The 24,171-nt window shown below is 44.4% G+C and overlaps 1 protein-coding gene across 2 annotated transcripts in view; it reads right to left on the reverse strand.

Moving 5' to 3' along the window:
- Positions 1-446: 446 nt before the first annotated feature.
- The window catches only part of ABCC2 (ATP binding cassette subfamily C member 2), a 60,978-nt gene continuing 37,253 nt past the window's right edge, over positions 447-24,171 (reverse strand). For both annotated transcript variants that reach the window (XM_017531279.2, XM_037739540.1), the window contains 15 exons: positions 23,496-23,663; positions 23,184-23,364; positions 20,696-20,822; positions 20,273-20,408; positions 19,302-19,521; positions 19,001-19,155; positions 15,704-15,859; positions 13,927-14,126; positions 11,742-11,868; positions 9,972-10,073; positions 9,406-9,549; positions 8,128-8,286; positions 6,630-6,796; positions 2,423-2,617; positions 447-1,395 (listed from right to left, as the gene is read on the reverse strand). In XM_017531279.2, the coding sequence (XP_017386768.1) occupies positions 1,266-1,395; positions 2,423-2,617; positions 6,630-6,796; positions 8,128-8,286; positions 9,406-9,549; positions 9,972-10,073; positions 11,742-11,868; positions 13,927-14,126; positions 15,704-15,859; positions 19,001-19,155; positions 19,302-19,521; positions 20,273-20,408; positions 20,696-20,822; positions 23,184-23,364; positions 23,496-23,663 (2,367 nt within the window). In that variant the 3' untranslated portion in view covers positions 447-1,265. The remainder of the gene's footprint in view (positions 1,396-2,422; positions 2,618-6,629; positions 6,797-8,127; positions 8,287-9,405; positions 9,550-9,971; positions 10,074-11,741; positions 11,869-13,926; positions 14,127-15,703; positions 15,860-19,000; positions 19,156-19,301; positions 19,522-20,272; positions 20,409-20,695; positions 20,823-23,183; positions 23,365-23,495; positions 23,664-24,171) is intronic.

The raw sequence follows: 24,171 nt of genomic DNA on the forward strand, positions 1-24,171 counted from the left end.
CAGACTAAAACCCTCTGATGAACCTGTGTCATGAAAGGGTTATACCTGCAATGTACAAGTAAAGAGGACTAGATCCTGCTGTGCAGAATGCAGAGGGAGTCCACAACAAGAGCCCCTTGCCTGTCTTCAACCTATCACTCTCCCTTGAGAATCTGTAAATCACAAGCTGGCTCTTGTGCAGGATTGTGGCCTGAAGTTGCACTATGTGGTTTGAAACCCCTTAGTGAAGAATTTCATTCAAAGAGGTTCTGGGTAATGCTCCAGGCAACAGGCTAAAGCTTTCGCAATTCCCTTAGGAGGAACTCATGGTCAATTTAGGCCTTAAAGAATATCCACAGATAAAGTTTTAAGGAGAATGAGCTTATAATAAAAATGCACAAGACATACAAGGAAATAACATACCATGAATAAAAACCAACAGAAACAACAGATAAAGAATCCAGACATTGGAATTATCAGACATATTTAAAAGACAATTGGAAATGCGAATACCCCAAAAACATGAAAATATATTCATCCTCAATAGATACCAGGGAAATACAAATGAAATTCTCTGTGATACATCAATTCCTATTCATCAGATTGACAGCAATGTTTTCAGTTGGCATTACCAGTTTGGCATCAGCTAGTTTTAGTGCATGTAAACATGTGCACATCCTCCATTCCTAGATTATACTCTAGAGAAACTCTTACATATGTGCCAGGAGATGTAGACCAGAATGTCCATAGTAGTATTGTTTATAATTTTTAAAATCCGGAGAATGCTAATGATCTCAAATACTAAAACTGATAAATTGTAGTGTATTCATACAATGCCAGACTGCAGAGCAGTGAAAAAAAATAACACACCTATTTGCATCACTATGGATGAAACTCAAATATAATATTGAACAAAAGAATCAAGTCATAGAAGATGTGGATGAGTCAGTCCATTTACATAAGTAAAAAAGGGTACACATTGTTTAAAGATACTTCCAAAGGTGATAAAACAGAAATGAAAGGAAAGGGAACAATTATCATGAAATTCAGGACAGTGGTTGTCCCTGGGAAGGTGCGTAGCAAAGAAGTATGACTGAGGTAGATAATCGAGGGGTTTCTCAGGAATCTGGTGATATTTATTAATCTAGGTAGTAGGTTCATGGGTGTTCACTTATCCTTCTTAAAATGTACATTTTATATGTACTTTTGTATGTATTCTGTATTTCACAAAAAAATAAAATAAGAAATTATTCTTATAGTCCTTTTCTAACCCCTGCGGCCTTCTGCTAAAATTCTGTGCTGTTCACATTCTCAATGCCAGCTTCCTTAGCCATGGAATAAAAATGTCCAGGGGTTTGCAGCAGTTCTTCAGGGCTGCCATACTCTACAATCTTCCCATTGTCTAGGACCATTATCCTGAAACAAGGAAGAAAGAAATAAAAGTCTTAGAAAGTAGCATCTCAAGTCTGGGCATTTATAAGAATAACCAGGACTAAGTTGTGGTATAGTCAGACAAGGCTACAAAGCAGTGAAAACCAATGAGCCACAGCTATGCACATCAACGTGGATGAATTCTGCAAATATTGAACAAAAGAATCAAGTGATGATAGAAGAATAAAGGCAGTATGAGTCCATTTACATGAGTTTTTAAAAGTAGTACACATTGTTTAAGGATAGATTGGTTCACAAAGGGTGGCTATCATCTCCAAACAGCTTTCTAAGATCACTGACTCTTGAATATAATATGACACAGCTGGAAGGACTAGAAAGTTTCTAGCTATTTTACAGAGCAGCAGCTGAGGCTCAGGACGGCAGGGAAGGTCTACAGTCAACATCTGCCACTCACGGCTTGAGCTTCCACCTCCCTATGTCCAGTTAATTGTTACAACACCGAGTTTCCTATTTTACCCTCAAGATATGAATAGTTCCCTTAATCCTATTCGCTTTCATTAACTTGATATAAAATTTTGGCCAGATTACCTGACATCTTTCTCAGTTTTATTTATTTATTTATTTATTTATTTATTTATTTATTTTTGAGATGGAGTTTTGCTCTTGTTGCCCAGGTTGGAGTGCAATGGCGTGATCTCAGCTCACTACAACCTCTGGCTCCTGGGTTCAAGCGCGTCTCCTGCCCCAGCCTCCTGAGTAACTGGCGTTACAGGCATGTGCCACCATGCCTGGCTAATTTTGTATTTTTAGTAGAGACGGGGTTTCTTCACATTGGACAGGCTGGTCTCGAACTCCTGACCTCAGGTGGTCCACCTGCCTCAGTCTCCCAAAGTGCTGAAATTACAAGCATGAGCCACCGCGCCCAGCCTGTTTCTTCATCAGTAATATGGTGGTGGTGAAATCTCCTGCTGCCAGGTGTTTCCCAGCTGACACTGTTACTGTTGAGCAAGGGTTAAGCCATACGTGTCAAGCTCTGTCCCCCTCTACTTACTTGTCGCTGTCCATGATGGTGTGCAGCCTGTGGGCAATGGTGATCACTGTGCAGTGGGCGAACTCGTTTTGGATGGTCGTCTGAATGAGGTTATCTGTCTCTAGATCCACCGCAGCAGTGGCCTCATCCAGGACCAGGATCTTGGATTTCCGAAGCAGAGCCCTGCCCAGGCACAGCAGCTGCCTCTGGCCTATGCTGCAGCCAATAGAAGAAGCCACGTGTTAGCTCCCAAGGACCAAGGAAAAATGCAGGACAGGGGGACCATTTTCATGTTCCAGATCAGACTTTCAAAACCCTCACTCCAAAATTCCCCTGGAACGTTTGGGCCTCTTCAACTAGCTGTTCATTGCTATTGTGCATCGTTTTTCAAACTTTTCCAATTGAAAACCAACTCCAAGTACTTAATTAAAAAGTCATATTTCGGCCAGGCGCAGTGGCTCACACCTGTAATCCCAGCACTTTGGGAGGCCCAGGTAGGCAGATCACGAGGTCAAGAGATTGAGACCATCCTGGCCAGCCTGGTGAAACCCTGTCTCTATTAAAAATAGAAAAATTAGCTGGGCGTGGTGACACGTGCCTGTAGTCCCATCTACTCAGGAGACTGAGGCAGGAGAATTAGCTTGAACCCAGGAGGCGGAGGTTGCAGTGAGCTGAGCTCCACCACTGCACTGCAGCCTGGCAACAGAGCAAGATTCTGCCTGAAAAAAACAAAAGGTCATATTTCTGGGCTCCTTACTCCATCAGAGTGGGGAGGAGCCTAGAAACGGGCCTTTTTCCTAAGCACTTCAGGCCATTTTTACATTTAAACAAGTTTGGAAAACACTGGCCCAGGTACAATGCTTCTTTACATTTGGTTTCAGTGATATCAACATTTCCAAAACAACATGAATGTCACCAAGTTTACTTTAGCAGTATTTGACCTGAAACCATTAATATAGGGTGACACTACACCAGAATGCCCCAATGGCATTTCTTTGCGGCCTTAGCAAATCCATTTATTATTTTAATGTGTAATTCTAGTCTCAAGGCTAATTATTTGTTCAGGCCCTTCTGCCTTGATTAGAGATGAAGCTATCTAATGAACATGATGTCTTGGTGTGAGATGCAATGTATGTGGAATTCAAATATGCTTGTAAAATGCAAATAGCTTTAATTTGCTAAAAGCCTGTAATGAAGGCTGGACCTCTTACTTACATAAAGAAGCTTTGGGAAATGATGTGAAGGAAATATTCAGGAATTTGCTAATTGCTCTTTCCTGCTGTGGCCATTAGGGAACATATTAAACAGGGGGTGGCTAAAGTTCTGTAATTCTCTGTAAGAAAATTTCTGCAGGAGATGAGAAGTCACCCAAGATGAACTTCTAGCTTTCCCCTGTAATGTAAGATCAGAGATACTGAAAAACGATTTGCTTAGCTTGCACCAAACTCATGCCTGGCCCAAAGTGTAATGTATACTTTGGACTTTAACAGACTGTTGCTGAGGCCCCACTTTGGCTTTCAGCAGCTCCCTCCAAGCTGAACTTATCCATTCAACAGAGAAATGTACGTTTTAGTCCCCTAGTCCAGGTTTGAAACTCTGATCTGAAAGGAGCTTGGTGAGGAGAAAGATGGCATGAATTTTTTTTTTGAGATGAAGTTTTGTTCTTGTTGCCCAGGCTGCAGTGCAATGGCGTAATCTCGGCTCACTGTAACCTCTGCCTCCTGGGTTCAAGTGATTCTCCTCCCTCACCCTCCTGAGTAGCTGGGATTATAGGCATGTACCACCATGTCCAGCTAATTTTGTATTTTTAGTAGAGACGGGGCTTCTCCATGTTACCCAGGCTGGTCTCAAACTCCTAACCTCAGGTGATCTGCCTACCTCGGCCTTCCAAAGTGCTGCGATTACAGGCATAAACCACAGTGCCCAGCCTATGATTTTTGTTTTTACAAACCAGAAGTGTGAAGGCCTCCCATTGCACCCTACTGTAGCGTCCCACGTGTCCCCTCTGTAGCACAGACTGTGCTAGCATTTACTCACACAGGTCTGTCTTCATTATGCTGTGAGTGCTGGAAGTCAGGGTTATGTCTCTGCCTCTGTATTTTCAGTGCCTGGCACATAATAGGTGTTATTACATTTTTGCTGACTGAGTGTTTGAATGATCTTTTACACTGGCCTAAAGACCTACTTAAGTCCTGCTAGCTCCTAGATCTGTTGTGGAGGGAAAGTAAACTGATGATGTTCTCCACCAGGCTTGCAAGTGTTCCCTGGGGCTATACACTGAAATCACCTGGGTCCCCGATTCAATCAGTCTGGGCTACAGTTTAGGTACTGGGAGCTTTAAAGCCTCCTGGGTGATTTTAGCTTGCAGTCTAGTTAATCACAACACTCTAGGCAGTGCTTCTCAAGTGTGATGTGCACACAAATCACTTGGGAATCTTGCTAAAATGCAGATTCTGTTGAGTAGGGCTACCCCTGGAGATTCTGCATGTATACCAAGCTCCCAGGTGAAGCCAGAGCGACTGGTCCGCAGTTACTGAGCCCTCCCTCCTTCCTGAGCTTCAGCTTGCAAATAGCCTGTTCTCTGCCTACCACCACTGAGGCACCTGGGGCAGGAGCAAGACCTGTCCATGAGCAGTGGGCTTTGGCTGAGGGCAGAACTTCAGTGTATAGAAGGAAAAACAAAAATGTTACAGGAAAAATGCCAGATCAACTTATTTAGGGACAGGCAAACTGTCCAGAAGTGAACTGTCAATTATATAAAAATGTCTTAGAAAGGTAAAAAGAACTGTGAAAGCCAAGAGAGTCTTTTGTTGATTTCAGGTGTTTCATCAGTGCCTAAGGACTCATCCGCATGCTCTTTCTCAGTGGTTCTCAAACTGGGATGCCCTTAACAGCCTCGTGGGGATCCTTTAAAACTCCCCGTGTCGGCTGTGCACAGTGGCTCACCCCTGTAATCCCAGCACTTTGGGAGGCCGAGTCAGGCGGATCATGAGGTCAGGCTATCGAGACCACGCTGGCCATGGTGAAACCCCATCTCTACTAAAAAATACAAAAAATTAGCTGGGTGTGGTGGCACACCCCTATAGTCCCAGCTACTCAGGAGGCTGAGGCAGGGGAATTGCTTGAATCCGGGAGACGGAGGTTGCAGGGAGCTGAGATTGTGCCATTGCACTCCAGCCTGGCGAAAGAGCAAGACTCCATCTCAAAAAAAAAAAAAACAAAAAAAAACAGCCAACTCCCCATATCTAGTGTAGCCTCATACAATTAAATTAGACTCTAGGGTTGGACCAGGAGTGAGACTATTTTCATACTGATTGTGCACAGCTGGGAGCCTCTGCTTTCTGTGGTTCTCCACAATCGTGGGATGTGTAAGCTCATATTGTGTAATGTCATATGAGAAGTACAATAACAAAGGTTTTCGAGAGTGGTTTTTTTTTAGATAGAGTTTTGCTCTGTTGCCAGGCTAGAGTGTAGTGGCACGATCGCAGCTCACTGCAACCTCCACTTCTTGAGTTTAAGCAATTCTCCTGCCTTAGCCTCCCAAGTAGCTGGGATTACAGGCGCCCACGACCATGCCTGGCTACTTTTTGTATTTTTAGTAGAGACAGGATTTCACCGTGTCGACCAGGCTGGTCTCAAACTCCTGACCAAAGGTGATCCACCTGCCTCAGCCTCCCAGAGGCGTGAGTCACTGCGCCCGGCCAGTTTATAAGAGTTTTGAACCTCCCTCCCTCCTTCCCTCCTTCATTCCTTTCTCTCACTCTGTCGCCCCAGCTGGAGTGGTACAGTGGCGTGATCTCAGTTCACTGCAACTTCTGCCTCCCAGGTTCAAGCAATTCTCTTGCCTCAGTCTCTCAAGTAGCTGGGACTACAGGTGCATGCCACCATACCCAGCTAATTTTTTGTATCTTTTTTTTTTTTTAAGAAGAGATGGGGTTTCACCATGTTCCCCAGACTGGTTGCGAACTCCTGAGCTCAGGTAATCCACACGCCTTGGCCTCCCAAAGTGCTAGGATTACTGGCATGAGTCACGGCATGAGTCACTGCGCCTGGCAAAGCACTTTCACATCTATTTTATCTTGTGAATTCTACAACAGGTTCATTTTACACATTGGGAATTAGACCCGGATGACAATTCTATGCCAGGCATCACCTAACACAGGAACAGGAGGAGTGGCCCCTCTCATCCCCTCACTGCATGCAGGGGCAGCAGGCTATGGAGCATTACCTCAGGTTGCCACCGGCCTCTGTTACTTCGTGGGATAACCCAAGTTGCAGGCCGGCCACGAAAGACTTGAGGTGAGCCAGCTCCAGGACCTTCCAAATCTCCTCGTCTGAGTAGTTGTTGAAAGGGTCGAGATTCATCCTCAGGCTTCCAGAGAACAGGATGGGGTCCTGCAAGTGAAGGGATGAGGGGGCTGTTGGGGCTCATGCCAGAAAAGGACCTTGGAGTTCCTCGGGACTGGGAGAAGGTGGATAGGACTGGCCTGAGGAGGATTCCTGAGGCAGGAAGCTGGTTTGTGGTTGAGCTTCCGCAAGGTTTTCCCTCTGAGGCTTGGAGTGGCCACCAGCCAGGGGCTAGGCACAACGTTAAGAGAAATCCTTGGTTTGTTTTTGGTTTTTGAGACCGAGTCTTGCTCTGCTGCCCAGCTGGAGTGCAGAGGCAAGAACACTACTCACTGCAGCCTCGACCTCCTTGGCTCAACTGATCCTCTTACTTCAGCCTCCCGAGTAGCTGGGATCACAGGCACACACCACCACACCCGGCTGATTTTTTTTCTTTTCTTTTTTTTTTGAGATGGAGTCTCATGCTTGTTGCCCAGGCTGGAGTGCAATGGCATGATCTCAGCTTACTGCAACCTCCACCTCCCGTGTTCAAGCGATTCTCCTGCCTCAGCCTCCTGAGTAGCTGGGATTACAGGAATGCACCATCACACCCAGCTGATTTTTTTTCATTTTTTGTAGAAGGGGATTCTTGTCATGTTGCCTAAGCTGATCTTGAACTTCTGAGCTCCAGTGATTCACCTGCCTCAGCCACCCAAACCAAAACTCATGGTTTCAAGGTAGAGGTATCCGAGGAGGGTAGAGGAAAGAACAGCACAGCTGCATGAGAAGAAGATAACACGCTTTAGAAGAGGCTGGAGAAAAGACCGTATTGAACTGAGCAAATACCAGACAGACCAAAACTACCCACAGAGAAACTGGGCTGCAGTGGGCGGAGAAGGAAAGGTTCTGGCTGCCGGGGAGTGGAGAGGCCCCACGGCGATCTTTATCTGGTAGGATCCAGAGGAAGCTGAGGGGAAGTCTTTCTTGCTGATGCACGAAGCGTTCTGCTTGCTGGCAGAAACCTGCAGCAAATTCCCTCCTCTATCTTTTAACCATAGCAAATGGGGAGCATAAAGCTTAATGGCTTCAGGCTTCAGCGGCAAAGCTGCTAATGCTGATTGCAAAAGTCTTGCAAACTGTGATGGGCTATAGAAATGCTAAATAATCATCTGCTCTACTTGACTTCTGTTGTGTTGCTGCCACCTAGTGATCAGACTCAGGCAACCACAAATGCGTATTTCCAAACATTCCAAAAACTTCAGTTCTGGAAACGACGTGTCCATCCTAGGGAACTAGCTCAGGTATCCTGAGTGGACTGCAGAAATGACAGTGCTGACTGAACAGACATCAAGAATAAGCTGTCCACCATGGCATGTGCCCGAGTAAGTTCTAGAGCTCACCTGGGGGATAATGGTCAGCTTCTCTCGAAGGTCGTGGAGCCCAATGGAAGCAATATCGACTCCATCAATGATGATCTGACCACCAGCAGCCTCTAAGATTCTGAAGAGGCAGTTTGTGAGGGATGACTTTCCAGCTCCTGTCCTGCCCACCACACCAATCTGTGAATACAGTTCGCTTATGCATTAGTTCCACACAGAATTCTTGGGGAAAAGTTATTTAGCCTGGGTATTCATAGTCACAGGGAGTAAGAGGCAGTGATTGGCTATTTCATCTCTAAGACATTAAACTGATTTTGGTTTGGGTGAGGAAAAAAGTACCCGGATGTCAGAAAAGGATGTCAAAAATCATTGTTTACTGAGAACTGTAGTCACTATTTGAAATGGACCTACTCAGCAGCTGTTGTTATAATTATTGGAAATTATAGATTTTTAAAAAATCCTTATTTATATGGTGGCTTATGCCTATAATCCCAGCACTTTGGGAGGCCAAGGTGGGCAGATCCCCTGAGGCCAGAAGTTCAAGACCAGCCTGGTCAACATGGCAAAACCCCATCTCTACTAAAAATACAAAAAATTAGCAAGGTATGGTGGCACACACCTGTAGTCCCAGTTACTTGGGAGGCTGAGTCAGAAGAATCGCTTGAACCTGGGAAGTAGAGGTTGCAGTGAGCTGAGATTGTGCCACTGCACTCCAGCCTGGGTGACAGAGCGAGACTCCATTTCAAAAAAAAAAAGAAAAAAAATCCTTGTTTAGAAGTGAAGAGAAGGGAAGGACCAGGTCTGCCACCAGCTGAGAGCCAGATTCTGATCTGGACCGAGCAAGTGTCCTTGCTCATCAGACCCCAAGTCCTTGGAAACAAGAGCACCTAAGGAGGGTGCCTGACTTTGAAGACTAGGAGGAGAACTAGGCCATTCTTCCTTCAGGGACAACCTCCACGCTGCTATTCTCAACAGTTCCTTTGCCAGGCCTGGCACTCCCTCGTTTCCTTCCTGACTTCCTCTCTGCATACTGTGGACCTTACAGGAAAGGGGCCCTGGTCAGCTGGCTGGGAGGAGCTGAGCAGAAGACCCGGCAGCTGCAGTAAGTCTGTGTGATCCCTGGCTGCTATCCTTCCCTCTGGTGCTGTGTCCCCATACTTCCCCAGGGCAGAGGAAGTGCCCTGACCCTCTCCCTCCATCCAATTGATGAAGGCTCAGGGCCCAGCTGCTCTCCACTCTGCATACAATTGTTGTCTGATCACAAGGCCACCCATCCAGGCCTTCCTTCACTCTACCTACCTTTTCCATGCTACTGATGTCACAAGTGATCCCTTTGAGGACCAGATCCAGCTCAGGTCGGTACCGCACTTGGTAGTTGCTAAACTGGATGTTGCCTTTGCTGGGCCAATCTGGTGGAGGCCTCTTATCAGTCACCCAGGGTGCCTGGTAAGGAGACAAGGTGAGAAGTATGCTTTATAAGGTGGCAACCTAGCTGAACAGTTGTCTTAGGACCCGTGTCACAGAACAGGAAAAGGGTAGCAGTGGCCCAGCTACCTAATGGCCTCTGCATTTCATAGACTGAACTGGACTTGTACCTTTGGAAGCTTCCTTCCTTTTTTAGTTAAAGAAAAATTATCCCACAAGCTTGTGTTGTAGATCTCCTTGGTATGTTCTAAGACCTGACTTCCCCTAAACCATTTCCTATTCTAAGTTTGAAGAAATTAGGTCCTTTGAGTTACAGAAAAGGAAACTTTAGGGAACCCATTACTAGCCCATGTGAAATATGGAGACATTCTAAAGATGCACTCTTGAAGGAGTTGCATGTTTTTTTGCCTTGTCCCTGGATTTTTCTAATTCCTCCTTACCTCATTTTCCACTTTTGTGTACTCAGTTATTCGCTCAACAGCCACAATGTTGGTCTCTATTTCTGATGTCATCCTCACTAGCCAGTTCAGGGTTTGTGTGATCTACAGAAAAACCAGAAGACTGAAAATCATCTTAGACACAGAAACCAACTCCACTACTCAAACCACAAGGACGATCCAGTGCCTGCGTTGTACCCAGCACTGTGCTGGGCTCTACAAGGGAGTAAGGAAAAGTGTAAGAAAGACAATCCTTGCCTCCTGGGGAGGGAATTAAGAGTAGGGCATTGAATGGCTGCAGAACAATTAGGTGCTCACACAACGGGCAATGTGAGTGTCTAGTGGTTTGGGGCTAAAGCTAGAATTGGAGAGTCTGGCAACGGGTGCTCAGGCCTCCTGCCTGTATGCCTAGTGCTCTTTGTGAATCAAGGAAAGGCATGATCCAGGCCAGGGAATCTATAGATTACTCAGATGCAAGCTTCTCCCAGGAAAAGACTCAGGGAGTTTTTGTTGAGCAAATGGTGGTTAGAGAAAGGGAGCCATACACAGCAGAGGATAGAATCATGGGGACCCAGAGTAGCCACTTTGTGTAGATTGAAGCATATGTAGTTGCTGGTATTTGAGTCGTTTTGTTTTGGTTCAATCTAACAGATTCTTATTTGCCTTGTCTGTCCTGGGCTAAAAAGCCTAGAAATGGGGGGATGATAGGGCAGTGGCACAAGAAACTAAATGACTCTAGTGAATAACAAAGTCCTTTTAGGTGCCCTGGCAGGAACAGTGGACCTTATTAACTTCTTCTTTTTTTTTTCTTTTTTTGAGATGGAATCTTGCTTTGTTGCCCCAGGCTGGAGTGCAATGGCATGATCTTGGCTCACTGCAACCTCTGCCTCCTGGGTTCAGGTGATTCTACTGCCTTAGCCTCCCCAGTAGCTGGGATTACAGGTGCTTGCCACCACACCTGGCTAATTTTTTGTATTTTTAGTAGAGACTGGGTTTTACCATATTGACCAGGCTAGTCTCAAACTCCTGACTTCAGTTGATCCGCCCGCCTTGGCCTCCCAAAGTTCTGGGATTACAGGCGTGAGCCATCGCGTCCCGCCAGCCTTATTAACTTCTAATGAAAACAGCACTATTCTATAAAGCCCACATATAACTATGCAAATCTCCAAAAATTAGTTCAAAAAGATGGTCAAATGACTCATTTATTGAACAAATATTGATTGAATAATTATTGCAGTGCCAGCCACTGTCTTAGGTGCTAGAAAATAACCATGCTCACCATGTCTCCACTAGTCATGCTGGGGATGCTGCAGTGAGACTCATTCTATAGTTTTATCAGACTCTATGTTCTTTATTAGAATTACCTCCAATTATTCTGTGATCTAAGAAAAATAAACACAGGAGGAGTTTTTTGTTCTAAAAGGCTTTCTGATTACTGCTACATTCTAGAGAAGAAAGTTATTTATTCTCTCTTTTAACTAGAACCAAGCAAAGAGGCAGACAGGGAATGATGAGACTGAAACACATGAAATTGCCTTCTTAAGTCCTAAGGTCAACATTTATGTCCAGTTTTCTAGAGGGTACTCATGTCTACTTAGGAAGAGTAAGGAGCATGTCCATGGGTGAAAGATGGAGACAGGGTTTGAACCTCAGTCTCCTGTTAGTCCTTCTGGGGTTAAGAGGGAATCAAGAGCACAGACTCGAGAGTATACTTCAGGCTTAATTTAAGAATAAGCCCACTAGCATAACCAAACTCCCAACCTTCAAACTCACATTGAGTGCATTGGACAGAACAAAGCCAACAGTGTCCCCGGTTAGGGTATCTCTATAAATAACCATCATCAAGGCCGAAAAGAAGACAATCAGGTTCCCAACCAGCTCCAGGCGAATTGCAAGCCACCTGTGGAGCAACAGAACCAGAGAGCGGGTGTCACTAATCACTTCCTCATCTTAACCAGCATCCTTGGTGTTCATAGAACATTCTGGGAGGGTTTGACTCAATTGGGCTGCACTCTTAGGCGAAGCCTCAGTTTGACTTAGAAACACCATGTATTCCTAAAAGCCTATTGATTTTTTTTTTTTTTTTCAGAAAACAAATTGCATTTTAAAAATCCTAGAGGAGTCTGCTAAATTAAGGGAATTCTACTGTGCAATGTCTCCCAAACTCGCCAAATCATAAGAATCACCTAGGGCAAGGGCAACTGTTAAAATACAATGTTAAAAATTCATGTGGAAAATTCCTGGACCCTTTTCTGATTCAGGGGGCCTAGGATGGGATTCAAGAATCTGCATTTTGTTTTTGGTTTTGTTTTATGAGACAGGGTCTTGCTCTGTCACCAAGGTGAGAGTGCAGTGGCATGATTATGATTCACTGCAGCCTTAACCTCCCGGGCTCAAGCCATCCTCCCACCTCAACCTCCCAAGAAGCTGGAACTATAGGTGCATGCCACCGCACCCAGCTAATGTGTGTGTGTGTGTGTGTGTGTGTGTGTGTGTGTGTGTGTGTGTGTTTTGGAGAGCCAGGATTTCATCATGGCTGGTCTTGAACTCCTGGGCTCACATGATCTGCTTGCCTCAGTCTCCCAAAGTGCTGGGATTACAGGTGTGAGCCACTGCTCCTGGCCAAGAATCTGCATTTTGAATGAATGCTCCAAGTGACTTCTTTTGATCAGGCTGGGGAAGCAATGACATAGTGAATCCATGTGTAAGATTAAAAAGTAAGCACCACAGGAAAGGTCTACGTGCCCTGTTTGATTTCAGTATTTTCAAAAGGGGAAAAAGAAGCTGAAGGTGAAAGAAAGTTAGGTGTGAGTTGTCCACAGGGAGATACACTGGGGTTTTGTAGAGAACTGAAGATTATATATGTATAGACACAGTTTGTAAAAATGGACTTTCCCAAAGAAAATGTATTTAAGCTGGGCACGGTGGCTCGCGCCTGTAATTCCAGCACTTTGGGAGGCTGAGGTGGGCAGGCCACCAGGTCAGGAGTTTGAGACTAGTCTGGCCAATATGGTGAAACCATATCTCTACTAAAAACACACAAAAAATTAGCTGGGTGTGGTGGCACAAGCCTGTAATTTCAGCTACTTGGGAGGCTGATATAGGAGAATTGCTTGAACCTGGGAAGTGGAGGTTGCAGTGAGCGAAGATTGTACCAGTGCACTCCAGCCTAGGTGACAGAGCGAGACTCCATCTCAAAAAAAAAATGTATTTAAAGTGTATGAATAAATATGATATGTACTTCACAGTGAAGGTTTAATAAGATTTACTTACATGCCTTTTCCTTCTTGAAAAGTCTCTAAGAAATAAAATGTCTTTACAATCAAACTCCTGACCTGTCCACATTCCAAATAATACTGAGCATCATTAGCACCTCAAGACACTTTGGAAGCCACTCAAGAATTTTTCTTCCTGAAAGAGACCTTCCTCTTTCCAGGACATACTGCTTGCCAGGCCAGGGCTTAAGGATGCTGGAGAATAATGCTCACCCTATTCACAGGATGGGAGCTTCTCTTTCTGTCATCAATGGTCTTATCATGACTATGGAGACTCTCACATCCACTCTCAGGAAAGGAAATAGAGGATGTTCAGTTCACCCAGCACTTGTTTGGTACTGGGTTACAAAATGTTCACAAATGTTATTTGACTTCCACCATGAGACAGGTGGAACTCTGTGAGATAGGGCATGTTCTGGCCATTACAAAAACAAAGAAATGGAGATTTTCCTTAGAGAGTTCAATGCAATTCACCCAGCTAGGTAAATGGCAGAGCTGGCATGGGGACCCACTCTCTGACTCCAAAGCTCATCATGCTTTCTTCTCTCCACTTACATAGCACAACAGAGTGTGTGGCCAGAGTGTATTTTACACCACTAGCCATGCTTGCCCTCCCACAGCTAATGTCAAACAGGCATAACCCCAAAGCACACACATGGGTAAATACCCAGGGGAAGCCTCACCTGTTGGAGATGATCCAGGAAAAGACACACTTCTGGTTGGTATCAGTCCTCATCTCATTGTGTTTCAGAAATCGCTGCTGGTGCTCAAAGGCACGGATAACTGGCAAACCTGACACGGTCTCGCTGAAGTGAGAGTAGATTGGGGACCTAGTGACAGAGTCCAGACGCCTCAACTGGCGGGCGGTAGACACATAAAACATCTAGACACAAAAAGGAGAGTCAGCCAGTCCTATAGTCATGAGGCATCTGACATCTTCGTCCTTTCTGGCCACAACCTGGCATTCTTCCCCCTGATGACCACAGCTTACATCTGAACAAGACAAAAGACTGCAGTGCCATGTCTGGGAGCAGAATGATGAGAGAGACTCCGAGGAAGAGACCAATGGGAAGACTGGGGTTGGTGGGGAACAGAGAGGGTAAAAGTGAGGAGATCATACCTCAGTCTCAGAGCTTTGAGTCTCCAAACCTCCTGAGTTCTGTCAGCCTAACCCACATCCCCCAGATCTACGTGTATTGTCCATGTGACAGTTTCTGTACTCATTAGAGAAAAGGTCCATGTGACAGTTCCTGTACTTATTAGATATAAGGTCCCCAAAAGGATTTTGTAAAGGCAGCATGGCCCGTGGGGCGTGTAAAGTGGGGATGGGCAGGAAATGGCCAGAAAAAGGCATCCTGAGGTTTGAGTAAAAATGGAAGAATCTGGTCAGCTAAGTGACCAAAACTGCCTCAGTGGTGTGTGAAGGTATAGAGGATTCTGGAGGTATGCAGAATGCTGAGGTGATTAGAACTGGAACAGGGTGGAATCTGATGCAGGAAGAACCCCTGTGGCCTGAGGGCAAGGGGGAGTGGAATGGTTCCGTTGCGCTACTAGATTCCATGAAGGCTTGTTTAAACCTGGGAAAAGTGGGACATTGGAGAGTCGGGATGCAAAATGTTAGACATGGACGTAAAGATGTTTCTTCCAGCAGCCCTGCTTCTTGTTTGTTGGTTTGTTATTAACAGTTAAAAGGCTGCTATGGTGACAGTGTGCCTGGGAACTGCACACGCACACAGGGGGAGCCACCAATCACAGGCCACAAGGCCACGAGCCCCTGACCACAGTGTCTTCAGAATTGTTTCCCCAAGGTGAACAGTTCACCACAAAAGCAGCTGGTGGGACAAGGGTTCCCCCACAGTCTTCCCCTCTCCCATTCATTTTATTGCAGGAATAGGATTCCTTCCACTAGTTCCAGTTTTCCTGTTTTGCTTTCAAGCTGCACATTCCCTTGAAGAATACACTGGAATTGAGCCTAAAGTACCCATGGACACCTCAATGAAACTAGAACTTCAACGAAGTAAAAAGATAGACTCAGCTGCTGCTGAGAGACATCTCCAAGCAGCTATGATTGTCCAAAGTCCACCAAGGAAGCACCATAGCATGACTCTTCTGGAGCCGACCTCATCGTCATGGGGGTTCTATGGAGCTGCAAGACTGTGTCCAGAGCCAATTTCAAAGTGGTCTTGGATCCAAACATAAATCTATCCCACTTAAGCTTCCAGGGAGTGGGAGGTGGGCAGCAGTTAGGATGACATTGTCATGAATGGTACACCCATTGATGCTCTCACTCCAGCTTCAGACAGTGGCCTGTGGGCTCCTGGGTATGCCAATGTATGACTAAATGGGCAAAGATGCTGGGGGAATGAGTGACTAGCAATGAACCAAAGAGAAGATTCTCAGGAAAGAGGCTCTACCTTTATAAATAGAGAGGAAGAATGACTTAGCCATTTCCAAACCCACCTGAACAGCTGCATAAATAATGCCAAGAGGAATGATGATGATGGTGAAGACAGGGGTGGCCATGCAGATCATGACAAGGGTGCTGATTATCCCCAGGAAGCATAAAATCCAGCTGCGCATGGACATAGGCAGGGTGTCATCCACCGTGGAAATATCCTAGGAAAACAATTAGGAGACACACACCATTATCAAAGTCTTCCTAAGATAGTTTACATCTTCCTAGTTCTAGCAAGGAATCTGTTGGATTCTGCATGTTCCCTGTACTCCTTCATGTAATCATTTTATTGTATTCATTTGCAATAGGCTCTACTGCTCACCTCAGTAACCAATTTCATTTCCATAATTTCCTCATTTAGGCTAGGTGCAGTGGCTCACACCTGTAATCTTAGTATTTTGGGAGGCCGAGGAGGGCGGATCACCTGAGGTTGGAGTTTGAGACCAGCCTGGCTAACAAGGTGAAACCCTGTCTCTACTAAAAATACAAAAATTAGCTGGCTGTGGTGGTGCATGCCTGTAATCTCAGCTACTCGAGAATCTGAGGTGGGAGAATCACTTGAACCCGGGAAGCGGAGGTTGCAGTGAGCCGAGATCGCATCACTGCACCCTAGCCTGGGTGACAGAGTGAGACTCCATCTCAAAAAAAAAAAAAAAAAATTTCTTCATTTATCAAAATCCCTACAAACAGGTAATGGCAGTCATCCTTTATCAACAGATTTGGTAAAGGTTTTCATGCTTCTCAGTGAAATTCCCATTTATCAGATTTATTAAACCATTCATAATCATTGTAAGCTAATACAGCCTTATGGGTAAATTCTTCTCCCATAAGTAAGCCAATTCAATTATTCTAACTTTACACAGATCCTAATTCCATTGAGTACCTAGAACAGAGCCTGGCACATAACAGGCATTTGATAAACATTCGCTTGGAGGATCTAGTCAACAAGGCTCTGTCAACAAGGCCCACTCTTGACTAATACCCAGGAAGTTGTTTCCTCTGCCAGGCATAGAGCACCGACGGGAAGGAAGCTGGGATTGAATGTGAGCCCTGCCTGGACAGTGTCCTAACCAAGGAACCCAGCGGGGACAGATGCGTCTGTTGCCTTAGTGTCATGTGAAATAAATGAACAAATGAGAAAAAGAATGAATGGATGGATGGTTTGGAGAACACTCAAGAAGCTTGGTTATATTTTGGGTTGCACTTGCCTAGATTTCTGAGGATTCTATTGATTCTACGATTAGTAATATGTGAGTACCAAAGTGAGTTTAAATTATCTCTGGAATTTCTCAAACTGGACCAGGGATAACGGTCTTCCAAGAAAGCTCTGAATCATGGATGACTCCTGAGTCTAACCTACCTTTCCCAAAGTCATGTAAGCATGCAAGTAACTATATCCACAGTTGGCAAAGAAAAGAAACCTTTACCAGTTATCAGTTCTATGCAAATTACTTTTGACCCTTACCTGGCACAGAGTTTCCATCTTTTCTTCCTTCACTCATCGCGGCTTAAAGACTCAGCCATTAATTCCAGAGACCCCTTGTTCAAACTCCCCTTAATAGACCTGAGCCACCTCCCCAACAAAACTTACTAATTAATGACAGTTTCCTTTTTCATGCAAAAGCAGTCTTCAAACTATGACTGTTGCCTAAGTAACTCACAGTAAATCTCAGGGTTCTCTTCCCCAGAAGATTATATATATTGTGTGTGTATATATATATATATATATATATATATAGTATATATATAGCATATAGATTGTATACATATATATATATACAACATAGGGAAAACCGTGATCTTTGCAAAATTACTATGAGAAATTTCTTACCCAAAATTGAGTGTTCTTTAGGTTCTAGTAAAGAGCAGAAAGGCCATTGAAGTTGCCGCTAGTGACATCATGCCCACTGGTTCTGCCCCAGAAAAAGGTGACATAGGGAGACCACCTTTTGAAGTGGTCTTACCGGCCTGCTTTTGAAGCAGTTACTGTGTCCCCAGAACCTGGTTGTGGACTGTGAGCTCTACTTTCCACATCTGCCCCAAGACCAACAAACAAGAGTCCAGAGCTGCTCCACAAGCAGAGGGCTAAAAACTGTGCTGGTGATAGTTATTTCATTCAGAATTGCCTGATCTCTGCCCCTGTTCCTGAATTCTCATCTCAAATGCATTAAAAAATCAATGTGTCAGGTCTGGCCCATGGAAGAGAGACATCTATCATCTTCACATTCATTGAGTGCCCCAGTGCCTGGTACAGTACTTGGCTCATAGAAAGTGCTCAATAAACATTGTTGAATGAATGAGTGAATGAATGCCAAGGGTTCCAGGATCTGTAGTAGATGGAAACAATATCTGAGAACTTCTTAAAATCACTGATGGCTCTATTCCATAGTCCAGACCAAATTTACTCATTCTTTTTTTTTTTTTTTTTTTTTTTTTTGAGACAGAGTTTCACTCATGTTACCCAGGCTGGAGTGCAATGGCACGATCTCGGCTCACCGCAACCTCCGCCTCCTGGGTTCAGGCAATTCTCCTGCCTCAGCCTCCTGAGTAGCTGGGATTACAGGCACGCACCACCATGCCCAGCTAATTTTTTGTAGTTTTAGTAGAGACGGGGTTTCACCATGTTGACCAGGATGGTCTCGATCTCTTGACCTCGTGATCCACCCGCCTCGGCCTCCCAAAGTGCTGGGATTACAGGCTTGAGCCACCGCGCCCGGCCTCATTTACTCATCCTTAAAGCATTCAAGATAGAAGTTTCAGAAATGGAGGCAGAGGCCAAGCAAAGAGTTATCCTACTATTCCTTGTATTTCCTGTCACAGGTGGTGACAATGCTTTTATTTATGTTCCTTCATCTGCAGAATAATCCTTCTCTCCCTGCTCTACTGCCATCCCTGCCCCTAACCCTCGCCCTCTCCCTGGCTTGCTTCTGACTTAAGTCCCACTTTTTCTGACATTTCCCACCTTTATCACCCAGGCTGGGCTAGTGCCTTTTTTCCTTTGTACTCCCAGACCACCTCTTTCTACACTGTTGTTTCTGGTTTTACTACATTCTATTATAATCCTTCATTTCCTTGGCTGTCTTCTTTACTAGATGCTGGGCTACCTGAAGGTTCAGAGATGTCCATCCCTGAATCACCAGGATCCTTGTGAGCTCACAGCAGGTATTCAAGACACACTTGCATGTTGAGTGGACAAAAGAACTGGAACTGGACAGTGTTGTTAGGGGGACATGATAATTCCTCCCAGTCAGAAAAATCCTCAGTATATAAACATACCACCTGACAGTCCTTGAGATACTTACGCCGGCAAACCTGTTCACAATTCGGCCTGTGGGTGTTGTATCAAAAAATCTCATGGGTGCTCGAAGGATATTGTTCAGCAGTTGCTTGTGCAAGATATTTGATGCATGGTTAAAACCATAGGCACTCCAGAAATGTGCTATGAAAATACATATACCTAAAAATGGAAGCAGTTTTGTCAGCACCATGCACAGAAATCCCTGAAGACCTGTGCCCAGGATATAATGGCAAATGCATTCCTCAGTCCAGGAAAAGTACAGGGTCCAGACAGATTCTATAAGATGACATAGCCATCAGACATACCTTGGCTTAATCCCAGCGCTCCATAGACTCCAACTCTCATGTCCCTCTGAGATGCTGGATAGTTGGTGCTATTGAAGGTTTTAGAGTCACTGGTCCAAGCACTGAGCCAGATGTTGGATCCAATAAAAGCCACAGAATTCATCACAAACATAAGGATGGTGAAGAGCATCGAAAACAATCCTATTGCTCGTAGGTACACCAGGTAGATGGAAAACTTCACCTGCAAAGTCCCCACCTCAATATTAGTAGAACTCCCTAATGGCTTTTGATAAGGAATCCCCTAGAATGCCAAGTACAAGGAGAAGTGGAGTCCCCTGGAAACGTGGGTAGCAGGTAGCAAAATTTGGTAGTCTGTGGTCACAATTTCTGCACCATGCCAGGAAGGATAATAGAACAATGTTGAAATACAATGCAGGGTAAATAACCATCAGAGTTAAAGGCATTTAAGAGAAGATATAAAAACAGATTGGGACAAGCCAGGCATGGTAGCATATCCCGGTAGTCCCAGCTACTCAGAAGGCTCGGGTGGGAGGATCTCTTGAGCCCCGGGTTTTAGTCCAGCCTGGGCAACACAGTGAGACCCTGTCTCTAAAATAAACACACAAAAAATCAGAGTGGAGCAGATGATGGGATTCTACTGCCGACCTTAAAATTTATGGTTAAGTTTCATTAATTTGAATTATGTACTCTGGGTCTGAGCTTTCCTGTTCCTCCACACATCAGAATGGAATCAAACACTCATGAAGTGTGGGATGAGGATATTCATGGGAAACATGCCATTCTTTATGGAAATATGATTTGGCAGAAAGCCCACAGCCTCTGCTAACATGTTAGTAATGAATCTGAAGATTTGCAAAGGACAGAGACATATTGCTCCTGTAAGTATGCATTCAATTTTCATTTAACATTAAACATTTTTGGATTCCAAGCCTCATAATGCCTTAAATCCTACTTTTTTGTGTGGTATTCACCTTTCCAGTTTCCATGAATTCCTTCTTAATTAGTTTTTGTCCTTTCACTAGTTCTTCATCTTCCTTCAGGCTCTTCACATTCCGAGTTTTCAAGGAGTTTTTCAGGGACTTCAGATGCCTTCCACTGGACCTAGAACAGAGAGGAAAGCTTCCCTGGGCATGCAGGTGAATCCCGAGGGGTCTCCTTGCAAGCAGATGTCACAATCACTCAGCTGGCATCAAAGCGCATTTCAGGGCAGATGACCATGGGAAACTGACACAATCTCAATCTTTCTCCCCCACCCCCGGCTCATACAAGAAACAAAGGAAGAGCTGGGAGTGTCTATGGTGTTAGCCCTCACAGGAAAAGCCCAGGAAGAAAAGGAGAAAGGTCAAGTGGAAATATGGAGCTGATGAGGGCTGCCAGCTGAATAGATGGCCAACCTGCGGCTAAGTGTTCGATGAAAGCTGTTCTCTCTTCTTATGATTATGGAGGCTGCATCTTCAGGGATCTCCTCCACACTGGATATCAGCCCATAGTCATCGTCTTCTTCTTCACTGCCATCATGGACTAGGGAGACACACTAGAGGTTAGGGAAATAGCTGCAAAGAGCCCTGTCAGTCCTATGAACAAGGAGAGAGAAGCTGTCTCTGATCTTGCTGGTTTCAGCAAGGGATCGTAGATGTACATACAGGATGGAATACTTCATTCCATAAATACTAGTTATTAGTACATCTTGTTATTAAGAAATATCAGGATAAAAGAGAGATGAGTTAACATTTCACTGGAAGAGAAAATGGTCAAAAAAGAGAAGAAAATTCCTAGAAACGCCCAGGTTTCTTTGGAGAAGGAAAGAGCTTTTAAGGATTATGGTAGACAAATAGAAGAGTCACAGTCTCAGAATTGACTAAAGAGGTGATTGTAAATTGAAAATGCTCATCCACACGTGTAGCTCAGGTGATGGAACTGCAAAAAAAATTAAAAAATAAAAATAAAAAAAGAAGAAAATGCTCATCTTGGCTGGGTGTGCTGACTCATACCTGTAATCCCAGCCCTTTGGGAGGCCAAGGCAGGAGGATCACTTTAGCCCAGGAGTTTGAAACCACCCTGGGCAACATAGGGAAACCCTATCTCTACAAAAAAATTTAAAAATTAGCAGGGTGTGGTGGTGCACACCTGTGGTTCCAGCTACTTGGGAGGCTGAGGTGGGAGGATCACTTGAACACAGGAGGTTAAGAATGAGCCAGGATTGTACCAGTGTACTCCAGCCTGGGCAACAGAGTGAGACTCTTTCTCAAAAAAGAAAAGAAAATGCTCATCTTGAAATTCAAATAATTTAACAAACTCGTATTAATTTAAAACACTTGCCGGGCGCGGTGGCTCAAGCCTGTAATCCCAGCACTTTGGGAGGCCGAGGCGGGTGGATCACGAGGTCAAGAGATCGAGACCATCCTGGTCAACATGGTGAAACCCCGTCTCTACTAAAAATACAAAACATTAGCTGGGCATGGTGGTGCGTGCCTGTAATCCCAGCTACTCAGGAGGCTGAGGCAGGAGAATTGCCTGAACCCAGGAGGCGGAGGTTGCGGTGAGCCGAGATCGCGCCATTGCACTCCAGCCTGGGTAACAAGAGCGAAACTCCATCTCAAAAAAATAAATAAATAAATAAAAAATAAATAAATAAATAAAATAAAACACTTAAAAGACATACCCTGAAAGTACAATACAATACGATAAAATAAAAGACATAGTGTGGGCATCAGTGGGAATGGTAGAATAGCGACCTCCAGAGATCTACTCCTCCATAAAAGCAATCAGAATAATGACCAAAAATTGTCAAAGTCAACTTTTTCAGAGCTCTGAAGTTAACCAAAGGCTTGCAACTATCCCAGGAGCATTTGTGGTTTTTTTTGTTTTTTTTTTTTAAGAGCTGAAACTTAGTAAGAACAGTAAACTTGGTGATAGTTTAAATTACTCTCTTTCTGTCCCCCTCTCCTTGGCTGCTATAGTCTAAAAAACCAACAGCCATACAATCATAGTAGTCATGAAAACCAGCAGCCTAGCAGCCAGCCCTGTCTTAGATTTTTCTTTCAAACTCCTGGGCTTCCCAGGGTGGCTTTAAACCATCACATGTCCTCACCTCACAGTCAGAACATGCTGTTACTTGTAGGCTGTGTAGCTACTCCCTTATCTGACTGATTCCTGGAATGCCCCTGCACCCTCCTGCCCTTGCTTTCTCAGACCTGAACTCCTGCTGGTGACAACCACTTGAGGGTGATAACCAGATCTATGCACAGGACTGCTGTGGGCAGGTCCTTGGGAAGGGTCACAATAAACAGGGTTCCACTGCTGAACCCAATGGTGGTAATATTAGAGGCCGTTTCTATGGTATACTCTGAGACTATGCAACTGCCGTAATTTTTTTCTGGTTCAAACACCCAGTGGTTTTGGTATAGTAATCAAAATCCCTTTGTTAGGATTTATCGAGAATTTAGCAGTACACTAATGATGCCAGCCCATGTAGCTGTCCAGGAACTGGTTTTAATGGATTTGGGGTAGATAGGGTGACATGTGTGACTAGAGTCAATAGGAGCATGGCACCCCCACAAGAGGGACCTTTGTGCCACTGGTGTTCCTTCCACAAGTGTTGTTACTCACTCAGACTTTCAAGTGTACCCTTCTAAAGAGAGTCCTTTGATTGCGTGTCAGACATCGGATGAGCAAGATAAACCACCAGTTTGGCCCCAGGCATAGAGTTTCAGTTTCTATGTTTCCTCACAGAGACTCAGAACCCAGAAAGCGGAGTTTGAATCTCTGAGTAGTTCGCGTCCAAATCTAGTCATTGGATACTGAACAGTTCAGGAAGTAGATATTGGGTTACCATTCCCACCATGGCCCAAGTTCAGTCTTGTCCCAATCCTCCTTACATACCCGTGGCTTCCTCTTCAGGGCCTGTATGTTTTAGAAATGTCTTCAGATTCTTAGCGAATTCTCCTTTTTTGGCCAAGAGATCACTGTAGGATCCTTTCTCTACAATTGTGCCATTCCCCAGCACTACAATCTCATCCATGTGAGGAAGAAAGTGCATACTATGTGTAACCAAGAGTCGAGTCTATAAAAATAACATGAAGTTGTGTTGATTACTGTATGTCCACCATCTTCCCTGTCTTACTTGACAGACATGTTTTCCCCTCTCCCTCCCGCCCTACCTTTGTATCTTCATCATGTTAAATGATTTCTCACCTTGCCTTTCAATAGGCCATTAGGGCCCAAGACCTTATTAAAAATATGCTTTCCTACATGCGCATCCACAGCAGACAGAGGGTCATCTAGAAGATAGATGTCTAAATTTTGGTAGGTAGCTCTGGCCAGGCTGATCCGCTGCTTCTGACCCCCACTGAGATTTATACCCTGAAGAAGAAAATAATTTCTATTAAGCACTACTCCCTAGACCCACCTTCACAGAATCTAATAGGGAGGGGTAAAAGGAAGAAATTTGTCTCAATAAGGTGTCAAGGACTTAAAAATCTTACAAGTTCCTTTATACAAATAGAGACCTGTTTCAAATAAATAGCTTTAGGCCAATAATTAAAGATTATGTCCAACTTACCATTTTCTATCAGATAATTTGCTTATTTAATAGTTTTGTTGCTTGTCACCCCATGAGAAGGTAGAGCTATACCAGGGCAAAGGTTTTCTCTGTTTTGTTCATGGATGTAACCCCAGCACTTAAAACAATGTTTGGCACATAGTAGGTGCTCAATAAGTGTATGCTAATTAATGAACAAAATTACTCTAGAGCTGTATCTTCATTAATCTTCTAACATCTCAATATTTTTATTTCCAAAGATTGCTACATTTATTTCCAGTAATGGGGAGGGAGGATGAAAATATTCTAAATATGCAGGGTCTTTATTAA

Source organism: Cebus imitator, unplaced genomic scaffold, assembly GCF_001604975.1.
Source record: "Cebus imitator isolate Cc_AM_T3 unplaced genomic scaffold, Cebus_imitator-1.0 Scaffold71, whole genome shotgun sequence".
Lineage (NCBI taxonomy): Eukaryota > Metazoa > Chordata > Mammalia > Primates > Cebidae > Cebus > Cebus imitator.